The 17,669-nt window shown below is 40.0% G+C and overlaps 1 protein-coding gene across 7 annotated transcripts in view; it reads right to left on the bottom strand.

Moving 5' to 3' along the window:
- LTBP1 (latent transforming growth factor beta binding protein 1) overlaps positions 1-17,669 on the bottom strand; it is a 367,875-nt gene that overhangs the window by 31,370 nt on the left and 318,836 nt on the right. For 3 of the 7 annotated variants that reach the window (XM_036931602.2, XM_036931600.2, XM_057497286.1), the window contains 2 exons: positions 13,135-13,260; positions 9,595-9,738 (listed from right to left, as the gene is read on the bottom strand). The exons of 1 other annotated variant lie outside the window; for it this stretch is intronic. In XM_036931602.2, coding sequence (XP_036787497.2) covers positions 9,595-9,738; positions 13,135-13,260 — 270 coding nt within the window. The remainder of the gene's footprint in view (positions 1-9,594; positions 9,739-13,134; positions 13,261-17,669) is intronic. 3 more of the 7 variants (XM_036931601.2, XM_036931604.2, XM_036931606.2) reach the window with 1 other exon arrangement.

The raw sequence follows: 17,669 nt of genomic DNA on the forward strand, positions 1-17,669 counted from the left end.
CAATTATTAAATCAGTTAAGTCCTGTAGAAAATTATGTAAACTTTCCCTAACACTTATGAATAAATTGACAGCCTATTACTATTAGTTCTGCTCAATTTTTATTTATTTTATTCAGTTGGCCTAAAAATGCTGCTAGTAGAGAGGAATGTATTTAGAAATATGTGGATCAAGTCAGCAACACAGCTAGAGTTTTCCCAATCAAGTTTATAGTCTGTGCTAAAAGAGGGTGCAATAATTTGTATTTTTCATCTACAAAGTTGTAGGTATGCCATGATGTTTATTACAAAATGGAATACTGTATAGCAGGACATGAGTAAAGATGGCTATACTCACGGGCCTTTGGAAATCAGGGGCATCCAAATCAAAATCTTTATATATAAATAGTTCTCTACAATGTTTGTTATACTTGCAGCAAGAAACTAAGAAATAAAATTATCTTTGTTTTCCTTTATCTTTGGAAGGAAACACACAGGTTATTGCATAAGGGAAACAATCAATAATATCATCAAATTATTATTGTTACAAGGTTTGCTCTTATTTTCTTAGCAAGAAGTTTGAAAGGTTGATGTTTGTACAGCTGAAATTGAGGCTTAGTCAGGATCTCATCCATGTTTGGAAAGAGATGCAAATTCTTTTTAAAAAAACTGGTCCACAAGGTCATTCTGTGAAAAACTACAATTTCCCTATCTTCCTAACCCTTAAATAATTAACTTTCTAGAGCATTTTTCTACTGGGGAAACACTCTGATCAGTAAATATAAGTAATGTGATTTCTTTAGAGATTTTCTGTATGAATTTAGGTCATTGGGGCCAAGGGAGGAATGTTTCTATGGCAAAATAATTTTAAAAGATCAAATCAATGGATATAGAAAGTGCCAAGCATTAAAAAGAATGAATTTTATTTTTCTGAAGGATTTTACAAATAAGATTAGCCATATTACTCTCTCATGCTATGGACTTCTAAGAAATACATTACTTCTCCAGCATTTCCAGATTTGATTTTTCAATTTGTATTAAGAGGTTGGCTTTAACATCTATAAACAACAATTTGTGTATTTTAGTCTTACGGATGGTGATAAAGAAGTGAGTTTTTGGACCTTTTACACATGTGTTTTTGAAGGAACTTTTACAGAGGTCTTTTTCTGAGATCCACAGAGTAATTCCGTGACATAGACGGTGCAGGTTATAATTTAGGTTGGGTCCAATGTCTCATGCCTAGTGCTTCCCCCAACCTCTTCTACGGGGCTTGGCTTCTCAGCACCTCAACGAGCATGAATTTGCTTTGCTTTGCCTTTCTTCTATTGCTTTTTTCTCTGACACTGATGGGGAGGGGCCAGGGTAATCCTTCCTGGTGCAGAGCTCAGCTGTAAGGAGGCCATGCACAGGGCAATCACATTCCCTGCTCCAAATAGGAAGTCATGGGTTTGAGCTGCAGGCGCCACTTGAGAAGAGCCTTTTTGGAAGCTTCTTTTCTCTTAGTTTGTCAGAAAGAAGAGAGCATGGTGTTCGTCGATAGGATTGTTTCCTTCTTTCTTTCCCCCAATACATCTAACCTTAGGTTTGTTGTTACAGGGAGGAAATGCGGAAGGTTTGTTGGGTCAAGTGGACGGGAGCCTTGGCCTTTCATCTGCCACTTGCAATGTCTTCCAAAGGCCTTCAGGCTAATCCCCACCATGTCCTTCTGGACAGTCAGGACTAGACAGCCACCCAAGAGCAACGTCATAAATGGGCATGAGTAAACACTGCCCCCAGGTGAAACACTCCCACAGGGCTGAAAAAGACATTAAGCGATAAAACTCTGTGACTACGATAACATTCAGTAAATGACTTACTACAGAATTACTCAGGAAGCTTTTATTCTCTTCATTTTTAAAATCACCACAGGCACTGATGTTTTATGCCTACTCACACTTTGACAGTTTAGCAATTCTAGTGTTAATATTCCAAGGAAGAGTCAGGAGGACTTAGAAATTCATATTTCTTTTTTTTTTTTCTTTCTGGTTTTCTCAGGGACTTGGGAGAGGAGAAGTGTGTATGTGAAGGGGCATTAAGGAGAAAGCACTGGTGAGTTTAACAAACGTGGACTTGACAGCGGGAAGGGACTGGATATGAAGGGATGTGGCTGTCAGAGGTGGTTACTTCAGATGGCTGATGTGAAAGTGAAAATGAAGGGTAGAAAACAAGTAACAGAAAAAATACTTTGGAAGGAGATTCCTCCACACAGTTCTCATCCCTAAAGAGGTCGATGAGATGGGGAGTCAGACCATGACAGTGCTGGGCACCTGAGCTGTCTGCAGAGGGGATGGGTGGGCAAGACTATCATGGAAGGCTGCCTGTAGGAGTTGATATTTGAACCAACTTCTTGAAAATGAACTGAGAAAAAAAAAAATTGGCCAGCAAGTTAGGTGTGACAGGGTGAAGAGGAGTAAAATGTGCAACTGTCTTAGGTCTGTGTGGTGGAACAGGGTGAGATGAGAGGTGGTCTGGTGAAGGAGTCACAGAACTCCACTCTGAGAGACTGCAGAGGGGCAGGGAAGAAGTCACTTGTGAACATGTGTTTCTGACAGCTGATTTTCTGACTTAGGTGCTGGGGTCAAAGACAACATTGGTCTCATGGCCCCGCACTTCAAGGCAGGCAATAAACACCCACCAGGTTGAAGTAGTTTTTTTGTTTTTGTTTTTTCTGGTGAAGAGAATGCAGAAGCGAGCTGGACGGGACCAGCCTGGGGACAGGGGAAGAGAAGAAAAAGTCTGTGACTTATGGAGACATTACCGGACACTGGAAAATTCAGGACAAGAAAAATGGGCAGGTCTGGGTGAAAGAAGAGACTTCTGGAAGCAGAATAAAGAACTGAGGAGAAAGAAAAATGAGAGCACACGGAGATGAGAGGGAACAGGAAGCACATACGGTGACACAGAAATGAGAGGACGTCACGGGGATGCAGCCCGGTCACAGCACCAACACCTGGGCACCTCCGGGGCCTCTGAGGAGCCCGGGAGCAAAGCCCCATCAGAGGCGACACGTTAAGTGTCTGGGAAAGTTTAAGAGGAAATGTACAAACCATTCCTCTGAAGGCCTCTTAATGCAAATTCTAGGATCCCAAATACATTTCTAGTGCAACAGTATGGGTATCTCTTACAATATTAAGAACTTAAAATAGCTTATATATATAGGAATGTGTCCCCTTTGATTTTGTCCTGTCACTTTAACTAACATGTAACCTCATTCAAACACCAACATCTCTTTATTAAAAATTCATATTGTTTATTTTTAGATACTATATATACAACATGCAGAAAAATTAAAAAAAATAAAAGAATGGGTTGGTAACTATAAAGTTCTCATACTATCATTGCCTTTGCTCAAAGAAACCTGACCAAACTTTTTTTTTAAACAAATGAGCACACGTTCCTCAATCTTCCCTACGTTTATGGTATAGATCTATTACAAATACACAGTAAGATTCCAGGAGTTTCATGGCTTTTTACAATGTTTGCATTCTACATACTGTGGTCTCACTGTCTTTCATTTTTTTCTTTCTACCAAAGGTCTTTATTTCTAATCAGAAATCATTGAAAAAAAAACTCAATGGTAATTTATTTTGCAGGTTAACTGAAGACATTAAAAAAAAACCCTACTCTGCCAAATATAACAGTTGAATGTTATTATCTGTGGTTTCCTCCCTTTGTAAGAGTATGTACATACACAAAACCTATAGAGATAATGGATCTCTCTAGAAAGAGAACAAGACATAGTTCAGGTGTCAGATCCATGAGGAGGGCTGGCACAGTGGGTGCCATGACAGCAGGGAAATCTTTTTTCTTTTGTTTCACTTGTAATTTTACCAAGGCACAGACAGGAACTATCCCACCCTCCACCACAGAAGTGTGAATAGATAATTCCTCATTGAAGCGGGGCCCCAATTACATCTTTGATAAAATGAATAGTTATTTTTATTCAACAGAACCACCTGTGAATGGGGTGGTGGGATATAGAGTGGACACATTCCTGGGTGTAGAGAGGCAATTTTATTCAGTAGTCACTAAGTGTCTGCCATAGGTCAGGCACTGTGCTGAGCAGTGAGCTAGGTTACAGGGGATGCAAAGAGGCATGAATATAGAAGGGTCTTGCTGCCCTGCAAATGGACTTGGACTTCATGCTATGGGCAGACGTAAGCAACTAAAAGTTTTAAGAAGGATTGCAAACCTGATTTATGCTTTGAAACACATAAAACTGTGGGCAGCAGTGTGGAGTGGGAATGGATGGAAAGGCAGGGAGAGAAGTCAAGAGGCTACTGCCGAGGCCCAGTAAGAGATGCTGAGGGGCAATGGTAACAGAGGAGCAGGGACATCGAAGGATACTGTTGAGGCAGGATTGGCAGGATGTTATGAGGGTTTGGTTGGATGGGGAGAAAAATGACTTCAGGACTTCCGGTACTGATATTTGGAGATAATGAGAGAACACAGGGAGAGTAACAGATGGGAGAGGCCATGGTATTTAATTCGGTTTTGGACAATTTCAGGCAGAGATGCTTATACACCTTGGGAGAAAGGTTAGACATAGGCATCTGGGAACAGGGAGTGTGGCCCTCGGGAACGTTGCCCTCAGGAGCGAGGTGGAGGCAGAAGTTCCACCTTAAAAGTAATAATCTGCTGGGCAGTTCACCATATAAGTAACAGTTGACATAAAAGAGGATAAAATATCTTGGGAGAAGAATATAGAAAAAGAGGGACTAAACATGCAACTGGGACATTGTTATTTAAGGAGTGGGCAAGAGAAAAAGATCTGAGAATGAGGCAGAAATGACCGGTGCAAGAGATCAGAGGATACAGGGAAGAGAAATGCCCTGGAACCAATTAAAGGGAAAAAGAAGGGAGAGGGAAGACATGAGACCACCGTCAGTTGTTTCAGAAGATGGAGTTTGCAATAAGATGAATGGCTTTAGCATATAAACACTGGCTGATGCCCCAAGAGAAAGGAGTTTCACTCAGATGAAGAGTCTGAGGACTTGATCTCAGTGTGTTGAGGATAAAACTGGAGACAGTTCCGTTGAGGTAGGGGGAGTATGGATGCCCCTTCAAAGAATCTGGAGGTCAACATGGAGACAGAAATTATCCCTGGAGGGCGACACTACAGGGGATTTTCTTTTTATGTTTTCGTATTTGCCGATTTTCTAAGAAGAGTATGCATTATTTTCATAATGAGAACAAAACAAATAAAGTTCAAAAGAAGACAATTTTTAGAAGGATTTGGTGTCACGGGTCCTCAGCCTTGAGAAACAGAATGGTAATCGCCACGCCCCCTGAGTTGGGTTTCTGTGCCAGCTATATGACCCTAAGAATAACATTTAGAACTTTTCTCTAGGCCTCAGCTTCTTACCAGTAAATAAACGAGCTGGGCTGGAAAATTGCTAAGGTGGTTTCCAGATGTAGAAGCCTAGGGTCTAGCTTGTGATGTGAGAATAAGCTCTCAAATATATTAGAGAAAGGTGACATATTTAAGGAAACCCTATGATGAATTGTGTAAAGAACAATTATTTTATCATGCAATCATTCCAATTTATTTTCTATAATTTCTAATCTTCGTTATTTGCTTTTCTTGGTGGGAGGAACACCGGCATTGGTCAGAATATATATCTTTTCATGTTCTTTTCATTAGACCTTCTGTTTTAAAAATAAAGTTGAGTTCCTACCACAGAGCCTCCTCTGTGCACCAATCAACATAGAGAACAGCATTTCATGGGTAAAGCTTGAAGGCCACAGTTGCCAAGACTAAATATTTACTGCTTCCTTTTGAGTGCCCAAGGACATAAAGTTTTTATTGAGCAATTATCACAGGCACTGAGGAAATAAAAGCATCAGGCTATATTTCATATTCAAACCTTCTTTCATGTGATGAGTTGTCTGGGATGGACATTTTTAGTCATTTCTGTTTCAGGTGTTTTTAGGCAATGCACAGTAATGTAAATTAGTGGCCAAAGGCCCAAGCTGTGAAAAACATTAGACCAGATCTTAAAAAAATCAGGTGGAAACTAAGAAGTAGTTTCAAAATAAAAAATCCTAGGACATTAAAGTTCAGATGTACCTTAAAGGCCACCTGGGACAATACCCCACTGGAAAAGAATGCCCTACTGCCAATAGGCATCCCACCTGTTCTTGGATACATCTAGCGAAACCCTCACAATTGCAGGAGACAGTTACTCACTGCCTATCTCTGGTTAATAGAAAGTCCTTCTGCGTACTGACCTGAAATCTGCATTCCTGACATCCACCTCCTGCCTCCAGGGCTGTCCTCAGTATTCAGACTGTCATGCTACTGCTCATCAGAATGTCTTCTATCCAATGGAAATTTTACAGTCAAGTAAAAATGTTATGGCCTACACTGCAAATTTATCTTCCCTTTCCTAATTACTTTTCAGGAAGGATGAGATCTGAGCTGTTAGTCTAACTTAAATTTGGTACAAAATGTTTTGTTCTGAGCATGAGCCGAGTCTTTGACTGGAGTATCATGCAAGCTCTTTTAAATAGCCTCCACCTAAAAATTTTCTGGATTAGCTGATGTTCTTGAACTGTCTGAAAACACCTTGACTAATGGCCACAACACCTAGAATGTTCACAGCCAGGAGGCTGTTCTTGAGGTAGGTTCCCAACAGGTTGGGTGGAATGCCCAATGGCAGGATGCTGACCAAGACTCAGCTATGTTTATCCTCAAACATTTCATGCTAGTGGGTTGTTACTGTAATTACAAAAATAAATAGCATATAAACCAATAAAACAGGAATGGGTATAGAAAAGGTATATCTAGGACAAGTTAAAGCTTTAGAGAGACTAAGGTTGATTCCATAAAAAGGATGCTATCAAATAAGGTATGGATATGACAACTGTAGAAAATGGAGAACTATGAAAATCTACAGGGATTTCACATTCACTTACTTTAAAAAGGCCTTGAAATTCCTATTTCTTTAAAGTGGGTAGTGTAGATAATGCATAACAGATATGGTTTATTCCAGACAAGCCGTGCAGAACTCTAAAGGTGGACTTCTCAAAAAAAAAGTAAAAAGACTTTGCCCCTTCTTCAAGGATTGGTGAATGAAAGCACAGTTACATGCTTCAAGTTAAAATTTAAATGATTAAAGACACCTTTTTCACGATTTCCAGCTTTAATCATTTTTTTCAACCACTGATCAATTTTTATTGGTTCTGATGAGGTCAAGGACATGGCTCCGGCTGCAGTTTATAGCTGCAGGATTACAAGATACAGAATTACTAAGATGCAGAGGTCATCATATACAATCTTAAAACTCCATATAATCAGTCAAAGTTTGCCAAGAACTATACAAATTGAGAGATGCAGAAGTTGGAGTTGCCAGCAACTATATAAATTAATAAGCTTCACCAGATACTATCTAGTTAGATTGTACTGATGTGGACCAGTAACACAAGTGAGTATGCAGAGTATTTAGCAGAAGGCACAGAACTAAGGGGAAAATAGGCAAGAATCCCCATAATTAAAGGATTAAATATAATGTTAAGAGGAAGGAAAAATTATGTATTCACTGGCAGGCAAACTTTATGAAGCTGAGCACTCAAAATCATGTTCTTTGAAAAAACAAGGGAGTACTTAGTGAACTCTCACTAGATGAACGTTCCAGAATCAGTCAATCAATGAGAGAGCAAGGAGACAAAGGGAGGAAAAAGGCAAAGCAGGAGTTGGGGACTTGGTTGCAGAAAAACTTTTAAAAAATGGTAATGAGGAGCAAGGCTTGTAAAAAGTCACTGTCAAGTTTTAAAAAGCATATTACGGTGTGCTGGCCCATTTCACCAAAAATGGTTCAGATGGTCTCACAGTCTTATTAAGGCATTATTAATCTCTCAAAAAAGAATTGAGCAAATTTCAGGATCCTAGGCACGTATCCTAACTGGAGTTGTGTGAACTGAATGAACCACTTCTTGGCACCATTAAACTATTCTAACAAAATAAGTATTTATAGTTAAAGGTCCACCACTGCACAAGAGATCATAGAGGATGAGAAATAGATATCCCTTATTTATTTGGATGACAGCTTACTATTTTAATACTTCAGAGTACTTTTCCACCAACAAAAGCCTTTTTTACATGTGTTTTAAAAATAATAATAATAATACTCTGAGGTAAATATAACCTTTCTAAATCAAAATGCAGATATTAAATGGCATGGCCAGGCTTACATAGCTGGACAGTATTTAGCAGACCAGAACCCTGGTCATTTCAGTTTAAAGGTTACAAAAAGTTGGGAAAACAAAGGAAAACACTATAATTCCCATTAATGCCAGTAATGATCTTTTCATGTATTCTCCCCCAACCTCCTTCCTCAGACTGTCCTCATTGGAATATCTTGGTTTGAACATTGTAGCATATGCATTTATTCTGACTACCTAATCTTCATACAGATCTTTCAGTGACTATACACTATTATGGTACATGAATTATTTCAGTCAAAATAATACTGCAGGAAAGGTGGTACTCTACAGAATCAAAGATAAGTAAGAAAAAAACAGTTATGTAACCAACCCCATTATTGGCCAGCGAGGTTTCTGATTTTTTGCTTGTTTTTATTATAATAGGTAGAATTAAGATGAAAAGTTTTTTCTCTGTGGCTTGTGTCTCAGGGGTGGTCACTTGAACAAACGGCAGCGCCTCCCTCTGGTAATACGCTGTCTCTTTCCCCTCATAGACTGGTTTGGAATTAGCCTGTTCATTTAATTCTTCACCCTTTACCTTTCTATATTAATTCATTAAAAATGTGTGTAAGTGAAAATATTTTTATTTTACTCCCTATGACTTGAAAAGATAGTTATTTTACACAGAACAGATATATATATATATATATATATATCCTCAAACTTTGAGCAAGAATGTAAAATGGCCTATGTTCCATTTTATTTGGCTCTCAAAGGACCATTTGGTCTTCCGCTTTCCTTAAAATGCAACCAAGCTACAGCTACATGGCACAAACTAGAAGGGTGATCTGGAAGCTGATTAATTTTCTGGAAATGCAACAGGTCTCCAGTTCAGTTCGTGCCCTGACGACACAGCCTAAATCAAATTTTAAACGAATGCAAACACAGCCACTCTCTAGGCCAAATTCTGAAAAAAAACACCTTAAGAATTCCAAGTGGAAGTCTTTGTAGATCCTGAGAGGCCTATATGTTGCTTTTAATTTAGAGAAGTGTCAAGACACATTCCTCCAAGGGCCAAGAAACAAGGATCATGCGACTTAATGAGATGATGCCATATTAAACCGTGAGTGGATGGCTCTCTGAGTTTTAAGCAATTCCCAAGCAAATGCTATCATCATTTTGGATGCTTTTTGCTACCCATGGCGTCTCTGGGTTGGAAAGCACATTAGAGGCCGTCTAAGTTCAAAGAGTCATTACCCACATCCTAATTCCACTGATAAGGCAGACTCCAAAAGAGCATGGAAACTTCCAGACACAGCATTGTGCCAGAACATTTGGTTATTTCTTACCTTGCTCTCTGTGTTTGGCCCAAACCTAGGCTGGCACAGGTCCCCAAGAGGAGCCCCTGCTCATTGCAGTGCCGCAGTGACTCACCTCCAGACGCCCGGGAGCGGCACTGCCCGGTCATGGGGTTGTACTCCTGGTTTTCGTCAGCACACACACACAGGAAGGACCCTTCTACATTTTCACAGAAGGCTTCACCACACACTCCACTGAGCATTTCACATTCGTTCACATCTGGAAAAGGGAGCAGAGATCAAGTCAGACGTGTGCCTCCCTCCTGACAGCTCTTTGTTTTACCAGCTGTGCCAAGGCTGGTGGTGTCTGCTGGAAACAAGGTGATCCCCAGTGAGCAATCAAACGCATCTGCTATTTGGGGGAAGGGGCTCCTTAAGGCAGGTGGCATGGTTTGACTTGCGTGAAAGGACCACGAAAACACAAAGCAACGGTTCCAAATGCCAATTCCAGCTGGAAGGAATGCCATGGAATTGAACTGCAAGCATCGCATACATGCTTTGGCCGTGGCATTTTCTCTTCCCTGACTTTTCAACATAACAAGGTCTTAAATAACCTGACACGCTAGTTTCAGTTCTGAATTCAAAGAAAATTAGTAGCGCTGGCATTTCTGAAACCATAGCATTCTTTAAATTCATTTTTTCAAGTATTCAAAATCTACTCCAATGTCTGATAACACAGTTCTCTAGGAGCCAAAATGCTCATGATTTAACAACCAAAATTCAGGTTGTGCATCCCTTCAAGAAATGAAAGAAAGGCCCCTGTAAACATGCATGGGGCTACATTAATCATTCATGTAAAGCAAGTTGGTCCTATAACATATCACTGATTTCACTGTGCCTTTAAAAATTCTTTTAGTGTTCCATAGTGTAATTTCTCTTTTGCTAAATGTTTTTCATCTGTACTCAAGTATACTCAATTAAATGCTGTCAAGGAATCTCTACTAATGAATATGCTTTACTCAATATTATACAGGTACATAGCCCAAAAGAAAGGCTAATTGTATATTTGACCTTACCCAATACTAACTTTTACCTTGTCTCTGCCTAAGAGATTATTAATGAGTGGCTAATTGAGCAAAATATCTGACTTGACATCTGAAATGCTCATGCATTTTATACATTAAATATGAACAAATGTCAGTTTTCATGAGCACACTCTGAGATGGTTTATACAAAGTTAAAAATCTGAGCAATTATCCAAATTTTTCAGGGGGAAAAAATCCTATTTTCACCTGCTTTACCTAGTTAATAGGACAAAATGTTTATGTATCTTGATCTGGATAATTACCTCAGTTTTCCCTTTCACTTTATATATAAGCATATGTAAACCCGAAGAGCTGGTTTAGCTTATGAAAAGATACTATGACATGAAGTAAAGCACAGAGTTGGTTTATTTCCTCAATATAGACAGTCATAATTTAGACCAGAAACATTGACTTCAGAAATTTGCCAGTTTACATTTATCAATTTTAGGTAAATGTTAAACAGAACTTTCTACTTTCTTACTTGTATTATTTATATAACCATTGAAATCTCCCATCAGACTGTATTCATTCAATCAAAAAATATTTTCTAGTTCACTTCTATGGACCAGGCTCTGGGGAGACAATGATGAGCCAGGCAGGCCCAGTTACTGCTTTCATGGAGCTTATAGTCAAGTTAGGAAATTCATCAAATAGTCTTATGGGCTGTGATAAATGCTGAGAATGAAAAGTATGAGCACTATGGAAGCATGGAGCGGTGGACCTTACAAGCCAGGGCAGATTAGGGCAGTGATACCAGAGCCAAGCTCCATCTGAAGGAGGAGCAGGCAATCAGAAGGAGTAGAGATGGGAGAGGGAGGCAGCCAGGGTCAAAGTACAGAAAACATCAAGGTCAAAGGGTGGTCTCGGAACTGATTCACTTCTTAAATTCTAGACAACCCTCAATGTGGTGAAGTGCATATAATAGGTGCCCAGTTCATATTTTTGAAAGATTGAATAAACAGACAAATGACACCTGTTGAATACACTAAAATGATGATAACAAATACTTCTTCTCTAAGGGCTGTGTTCTGTGGGCAGAAATGAAATGTCGAGATGGGTTTGGTGTGCTCAAGTGGCCGGTTAGAAATGAACATTAACCAGGGGCTCAGGGGCTGTATGGAGTCAGTGGTTCAACATCTGCTATCTTGACAGGGAACAGCTGACATATGTGGAAAACCTACAACAGGCCAAACATCAGACCCACCCAGTGGGGAGGGAAACGAACTCCTCATCACATGGTTCTCGCAGCCCTGGAGAAGGTGGCTACAGGCAGAACACACTTGATTAAATTATTCTGAGAAAGGTTGTAAGTGCTAGAACAGAATCTGCTGAAGATATTCCAGAAGCAGGCGGAGGGGTCACAGCTCAGCCTGAGAGTGAGAGATGGAGCAGTGACGGTGTCTAGGAGGACATGACCTTAACCTCGACCTTCACGAATGAGTGGGATGAATCCAGGTTCAGGCGGGGGGAGGTTGGGAGGGTGTTTCCAGCAGCAGAAGAAAACAGCCAAATAATTGCACAGCTACGTGAGCAAAACCACAAGCAGTTTTATGTTGCTGGAACTTTTAAAAGGTGAGGAAGAACATGGTGAGGCTGAGAAGATAAGTGGGGGCCAGGACCACATGTCTTATTTAGTCAAAATATTTAGCGAATGTCAGGCAATTTTTATCACTTCTAGTTCAGTGCAAAGAAGACTAAAGCAGCGGCTGGAAAGAGCAGTTACAATAGTGCTTGCTAAAACTGGCTATTATTCAAATGATTTTATCACAAAACCTCCAGATACCTTTTGTTTTCCCAGTTTAACCCAGATGGGAAATGAATTAACGTTTCAATTGCAACTTCTCAAATTAAAAAGTTACTGCCTCCTCCTCCAATGCCATCTGCTATAAAACGAGCAGAGCTATTTTTCTTAAGAATAAAAAGTCTTATTACCTGTGAGGTTCTGAATTTAATAACCTTACTTCTCTTTCCCATTTAGTCGTGCTAATTGCAGATAGGTTTCCTAAAGAATTTGATTTAAAGAAATCACAGCTGATCAGAAAATGAAACTTAAAATATCTCCTACATGAGCACGTGCTGGCCCGTATTCTTGGACAGCTAGTGATGGTCAAGATTCCTTTGGGCTTCGTCAATCCCGGAACAGATTGAAGAAACATAGTCAAACAATCCAAAGCATCATTTTACAGGTGTCATTCCTGGAAACTGAAACTCCTGCCAACATTTGTCCTTAAATGCACAGCTTAAGGAGGTGCATTCTGAAGACCGACAAGCTACACCACACGCGCCAGACTCTTATTTCCTGTGCCGGAGGGATTGAAGAGTTCTGTGTCCTCAGCTAAGACTTTAAACAGATGTTCTGTTAAAGATACACTGGAATTGGACATTACTCTTTTGTATTTCTGAATGTCCATAATGATTTCAGAAACCATAGGGATCTTTTTGCACAACCCCAAGTGGTATGACAAAATTGAATTATGGTGAAATTCTGCCCAGTTACCTTGCTTACAATCTCTCCTGTTGTTGATCCCATTGACTTTCTTTTTCAGTAAGGAGATGTGAAACATATTGGGGAAAGAAGTCTAAAAACTCACCCACACACCCTTGCCCATCCTGTGGGGCCTGAAAGCCCTGATAACAGAGGCAGCGGAAGGAGCCGGCTGTATTATCGCAAAACCCGTGACTGTCACAAACAGTGTTGTTTACACATTCATCAATATCTGCAAAAAAGACATTTAACATCAGACACAAAACACACACTGACGAACACCAGATATTAATGGATAGACAAAGGTTCTCCACACACCCTGATTAGTATTAGATGATCATGTTTACACAGGATGAACTTTTGAAACATTTTACATATAAATAAAATGTTTTGATGAAAATGTCTGCGTAGACACAAAACACTGGGTTCTATGAGAAAACATTTACTTTTCCTCAGGAAATGTTTTCAAACTGAAATGTCTGCTGCAGTGGCCACAGTGGGTATTTTCTAAGTGTTTTTCAACTCTATTTCCAAGGAGAGTGTATTCCCCCAGGGGACATATGTGGAAGCACTGTCACCTTTTTGGATTGAGGTAAATGCTGAGTTCGATTCGGTAGAGTTGGAGGCTCACAGAAGCACTGGCCTGCCTGGGCAATGTTTACTCATCTCCCATACATAACTTTGGTCAAGTCTAAACAGCATCCCACCAAGACAGAGGAGGAGGAAGAGGGCGGGAGGGAGGAGAGGGAGACAGAGAATCTGAGGAGCTCAGCACAGTGCAGCCAGCCAGTCCCAGCTATTCACAAGAACCTGTAACCAAGTTACAGCCACTCAAGGTCCTAAACGTCAATGGTGCTCCAACTGATGAGCCGGTGGCCAGCTTGTCAATTCACTCTGTTCCCTACAAACTTGGTAATAGACAGCACAATAGAGAGTGGTCCTGTGCCTTCCTCCCCCGTTTAATAAAGACGTTCTCATAAAAGCAATGTCTCAATTGCATCATTACAGACAGACTTAGACACAATTCTTCTCTGTCCTTACAGTTACTCATTTTCTTCATTCAGGGTTATTAAGTAACAGTTAAGAAAATCCAATTACTGCATCCAAATACACATGAAGAAAAATTCACTTTTATGTTGAAATACCAAAATAAAGTAACAAATGATAAGGAAAATGACTTGACAGACCTTCATTTGGTGGAGTTAATGTTAAATAAAATTGAGCCTTTCTCTTTCTACATGTTTTAACATGGAATTAAGATATTTTCTAGAAAAAAAAAGATGCAAGCAATAATAATTGGAAGCTGTCTCACTCCCTTTCCTAATTTTCTAACACAATGAAGCATAAGTTCAGAGACTGTCTTACTTTTGAATTTTAAAATATGAGTAACTAAAGTTTTCTTATAGAAAACTGTGTCCCCTCTCCTGTGAAGATGGGGTCCTTTGTCCCCTCCCAACCAGTTTCTTCCCACCTCAGTCCTACCTGCTCATGCTTCTCTCATTTACAGTTAATCATCACTGGCTCCTTCCCTCACTGCTTTCAAAAAAGTTAGAGACTCCTGGAAAAGCTTTCACTTACCCATGTCCCCTACTGTGCTTTTCCAGTCCTTCTATTGCTGCAAAATGTTTCAAAAGATCCATCTTCATTCACTGCCTTTATTTCCTAGCGTATCTCATCAGTAAATAGGAAATAATAGTAACCATACTAATATTAATAAAATTAATAAATCAACAACAGCTAATAATGTTAATTAAATTAATAATCAACAGCAGCACTACTAATAGAAAAATCAATTATAATAATTAATAACCAATATTATTACTCTGATGATTCAACAAAATAAAACATAAAGAGTGCTTGGAAGATTGCCTGGCATGGAACATAGGGAGCACATATGTGTCAACTATTATTATTAGTATTATTATTTTTACTCCCCATCCTCCTTGTCTTCCTCCGAAATGACCTGCTCTGACCTCCTAACTCTTTATTCCATGAAATTCCTCTGAGAAAAGCCACCAATGACGACCTATCATTAAATCCGATGGTCATTTTCCAGGCAGTCACTATCACCCCTGACCTCTAAGGCCGGTCAGCACCCCCTCCCTGAACTCCCTCTTCTCATGACAGTATTACTCTTGTTCCACCTTTAACCCTGCGGCTCACCCTCCCCCTTGCGCAGCCTGAAGGCATGTCTGCCAGGCCCTCCTTGGGATCTGCAGGCCCTCAGTCCTCCCTGCTCCACCTTTTACAGGCTCCAACTTCAGTTACCACGGCCCTCAGAATGAATCCCAAGTCTTTGTCCCCAGCCAGGATCCTTGTTGCTGTAATCACTCCCATTGGACCTTCTGCTACAATCTCAAACTTATCAAGCCTAAAACCGAATTCACCACCTTCCTCCTAAACCATTCTTCCTGACCTTCAGGAGAAACCTCCTCTGCCTCTCACCTTCCTTCTTTGCTTCTGCATCTTACCTCAATTTGAACTGAACACTCCATGAAATTACTTCACATTAAAAAAAAATTAATCTCCCTCGCAGCAACTGACAGAAAGAAGACACTCAGTAAATCTGTTCTGATGACTCTCGGTGTCCGCCGAACACCAGGATTATGATTTATGCACCGACCCAGTCATGAGAGGAGCAGCAGCACGGTGTCCTCCAATCACCTGACACAGGCCACTGCTGGTTTCAGGCTTGGTGACATGGGCATCTGTCTAAAACATTACGTTATTCATTGAACTGTATGATCTAAGGGCTGGAAAGAAACTCAGAAACTCTTCCATTACTGCTTATATACTGAGGATTTCCCAGTCTTTCCTAAGGGTTGACCTCTGTCCTTTAGAACCACTTATCTAACACCTATTGGGCATGATAATAATAAATGAACTTACTAACCCTCTCCTCCTTACCTGCCTCCATTTCTCCTCTATTCCCTTCATCAGAGAATCCAACCAGTCACCGCAGCCATAAATCTCAGTGTTGCCCTTCCCTCTCTCCTCCCTCTGTCCCTCTCTCATACCCTCTGTCATTCCCAATACTCCGCATGCTCCTAACTGGTTCCCGGGTCCGCAGTCTCGCTCCCTCCCTCTAATCAGTTCTTTGTCAAGCTGCAAACACTTTAGGGACATTCTCTTGTTCATAATGCTCAGTTATTTCTTCCTGGCTAGAGGACACCAACCACCTTCTCTAGCAGAGCACAGAGCATTTTTCGTTGTCTGGCTCCTGGCTACATGTCTGGCCACAGTTCTTAGCCAATCTCCTTCCCCATGTATGCTCCAGCCCTGTCAATGTACTTGAGCTCCTTGCAAACCCTCTGGTCTAATAATTTCTCACTGGCTTGGGGCACACCCACTCTTTCCACCAGAAAGTCTCCCCATTGTCCACTCTGCTCACAAACCCCTCCGGGCGCACCTGCAGCCATCCCAAGAGACACTGCTCGGGAGGCACATCCCACCTGCGAGACCCCAGGGCCCCTGAGCATTTTGTACCTTTGCTGTGTGCCCACAGGGGCTACTTTTTAGGGTGAGACTGACTCCCACTAGCAACTGATTTCCCTTCTAAAATGAGATGGATAACGAAAACAGAGAAAGGGAAACCAGCGCCTAAAAATCTGGTGGCTTTTCAGTTCAGATTCTCAAAGTAAAATCTCTTGCTCTCTTTTCTATTAATTCTACGCAGTTACCACAGATGATGATTTATGCTAATGATCACCAGCTTAGGAACTGAACAGCTGACCTTACAGTGAACAAGTCCTGAGACGACTGTGAATTACTGGGCGTCTTGCAGTCTCGGACTTAGTGTAACAGTGATTAACACAGAAAGTTTAGATGAGCAATGTTTTGGATTTGAATGAATAGGAAAAAATAACACAGAATGCCTGCTGGAGACTAGCTATTCAACAACTAATATTTTATGAAAATGATATACTGTAGCTCTCAGCAGTTTTGTATTTTCAACAATGAGGTGAGGTAATAGCTTAATAAGAGGACAGCATCTGTCTCACTTCCCTGACTAATGATCTGTATAAAGCAACATTATTTCATAAAATTTTCTTTCATGATGTGAGCCCTGAGATATTTTTCCATTGTTAGTCCTGTCTGTAAATAGAATGATAAGAAATGCTATAATTACAATGAACCCTATAAAAATAAAGCCAAGTGTGATAAAGATTATTATTATGTTAGAATAAAAACCATACCAAATGCAAGCTTCATTAAATGGACAAGTGAAAGCTTTTTTATTTTTTATTTTTATTTTTTTATTATTTATTTATTTATTTTATTTATTTATTTATTTATTTATTTATATTTTATTTTTTATTTTTTTTTATTTTGCTGAAGTTGAATTTTGAATATGAAACTAAATTGGGAATGATCCAAGTATCACAGGTTTTTCTTTTTGCTTAACGAAGGGTGATTCTATTCCATTAGGATTCTATTCCATTTTTATTTTTATTTTTTTTATTTTGCTGAAGTTGAATTTTGAATATGAAACTAAATTGGGAATGATCCAAGTATCACAGGTTTTTCTTTTTGCTTAACGAAGGGTGATTCTATTCCATTAGGAAAACGATTTTGCTCAGGCATGTGTATGACAGTCTCACCAGTCATACTGTTGCCTGGATGAGTGATAAGAGTGACTGT

The sequence above is a fragment of the Manis pentadactyla genome, chromosome 2 (assembly GCF_030020395.1).
Source record: "Manis pentadactyla isolate mManPen7 chromosome 2, mManPen7.hap1, whole genome shotgun sequence".
NCBI classification, from domain to species: Eukaryota; Metazoa; Chordata; class Mammalia; order Pholidota; family Manidae; genus Manis; species Manis pentadactyla.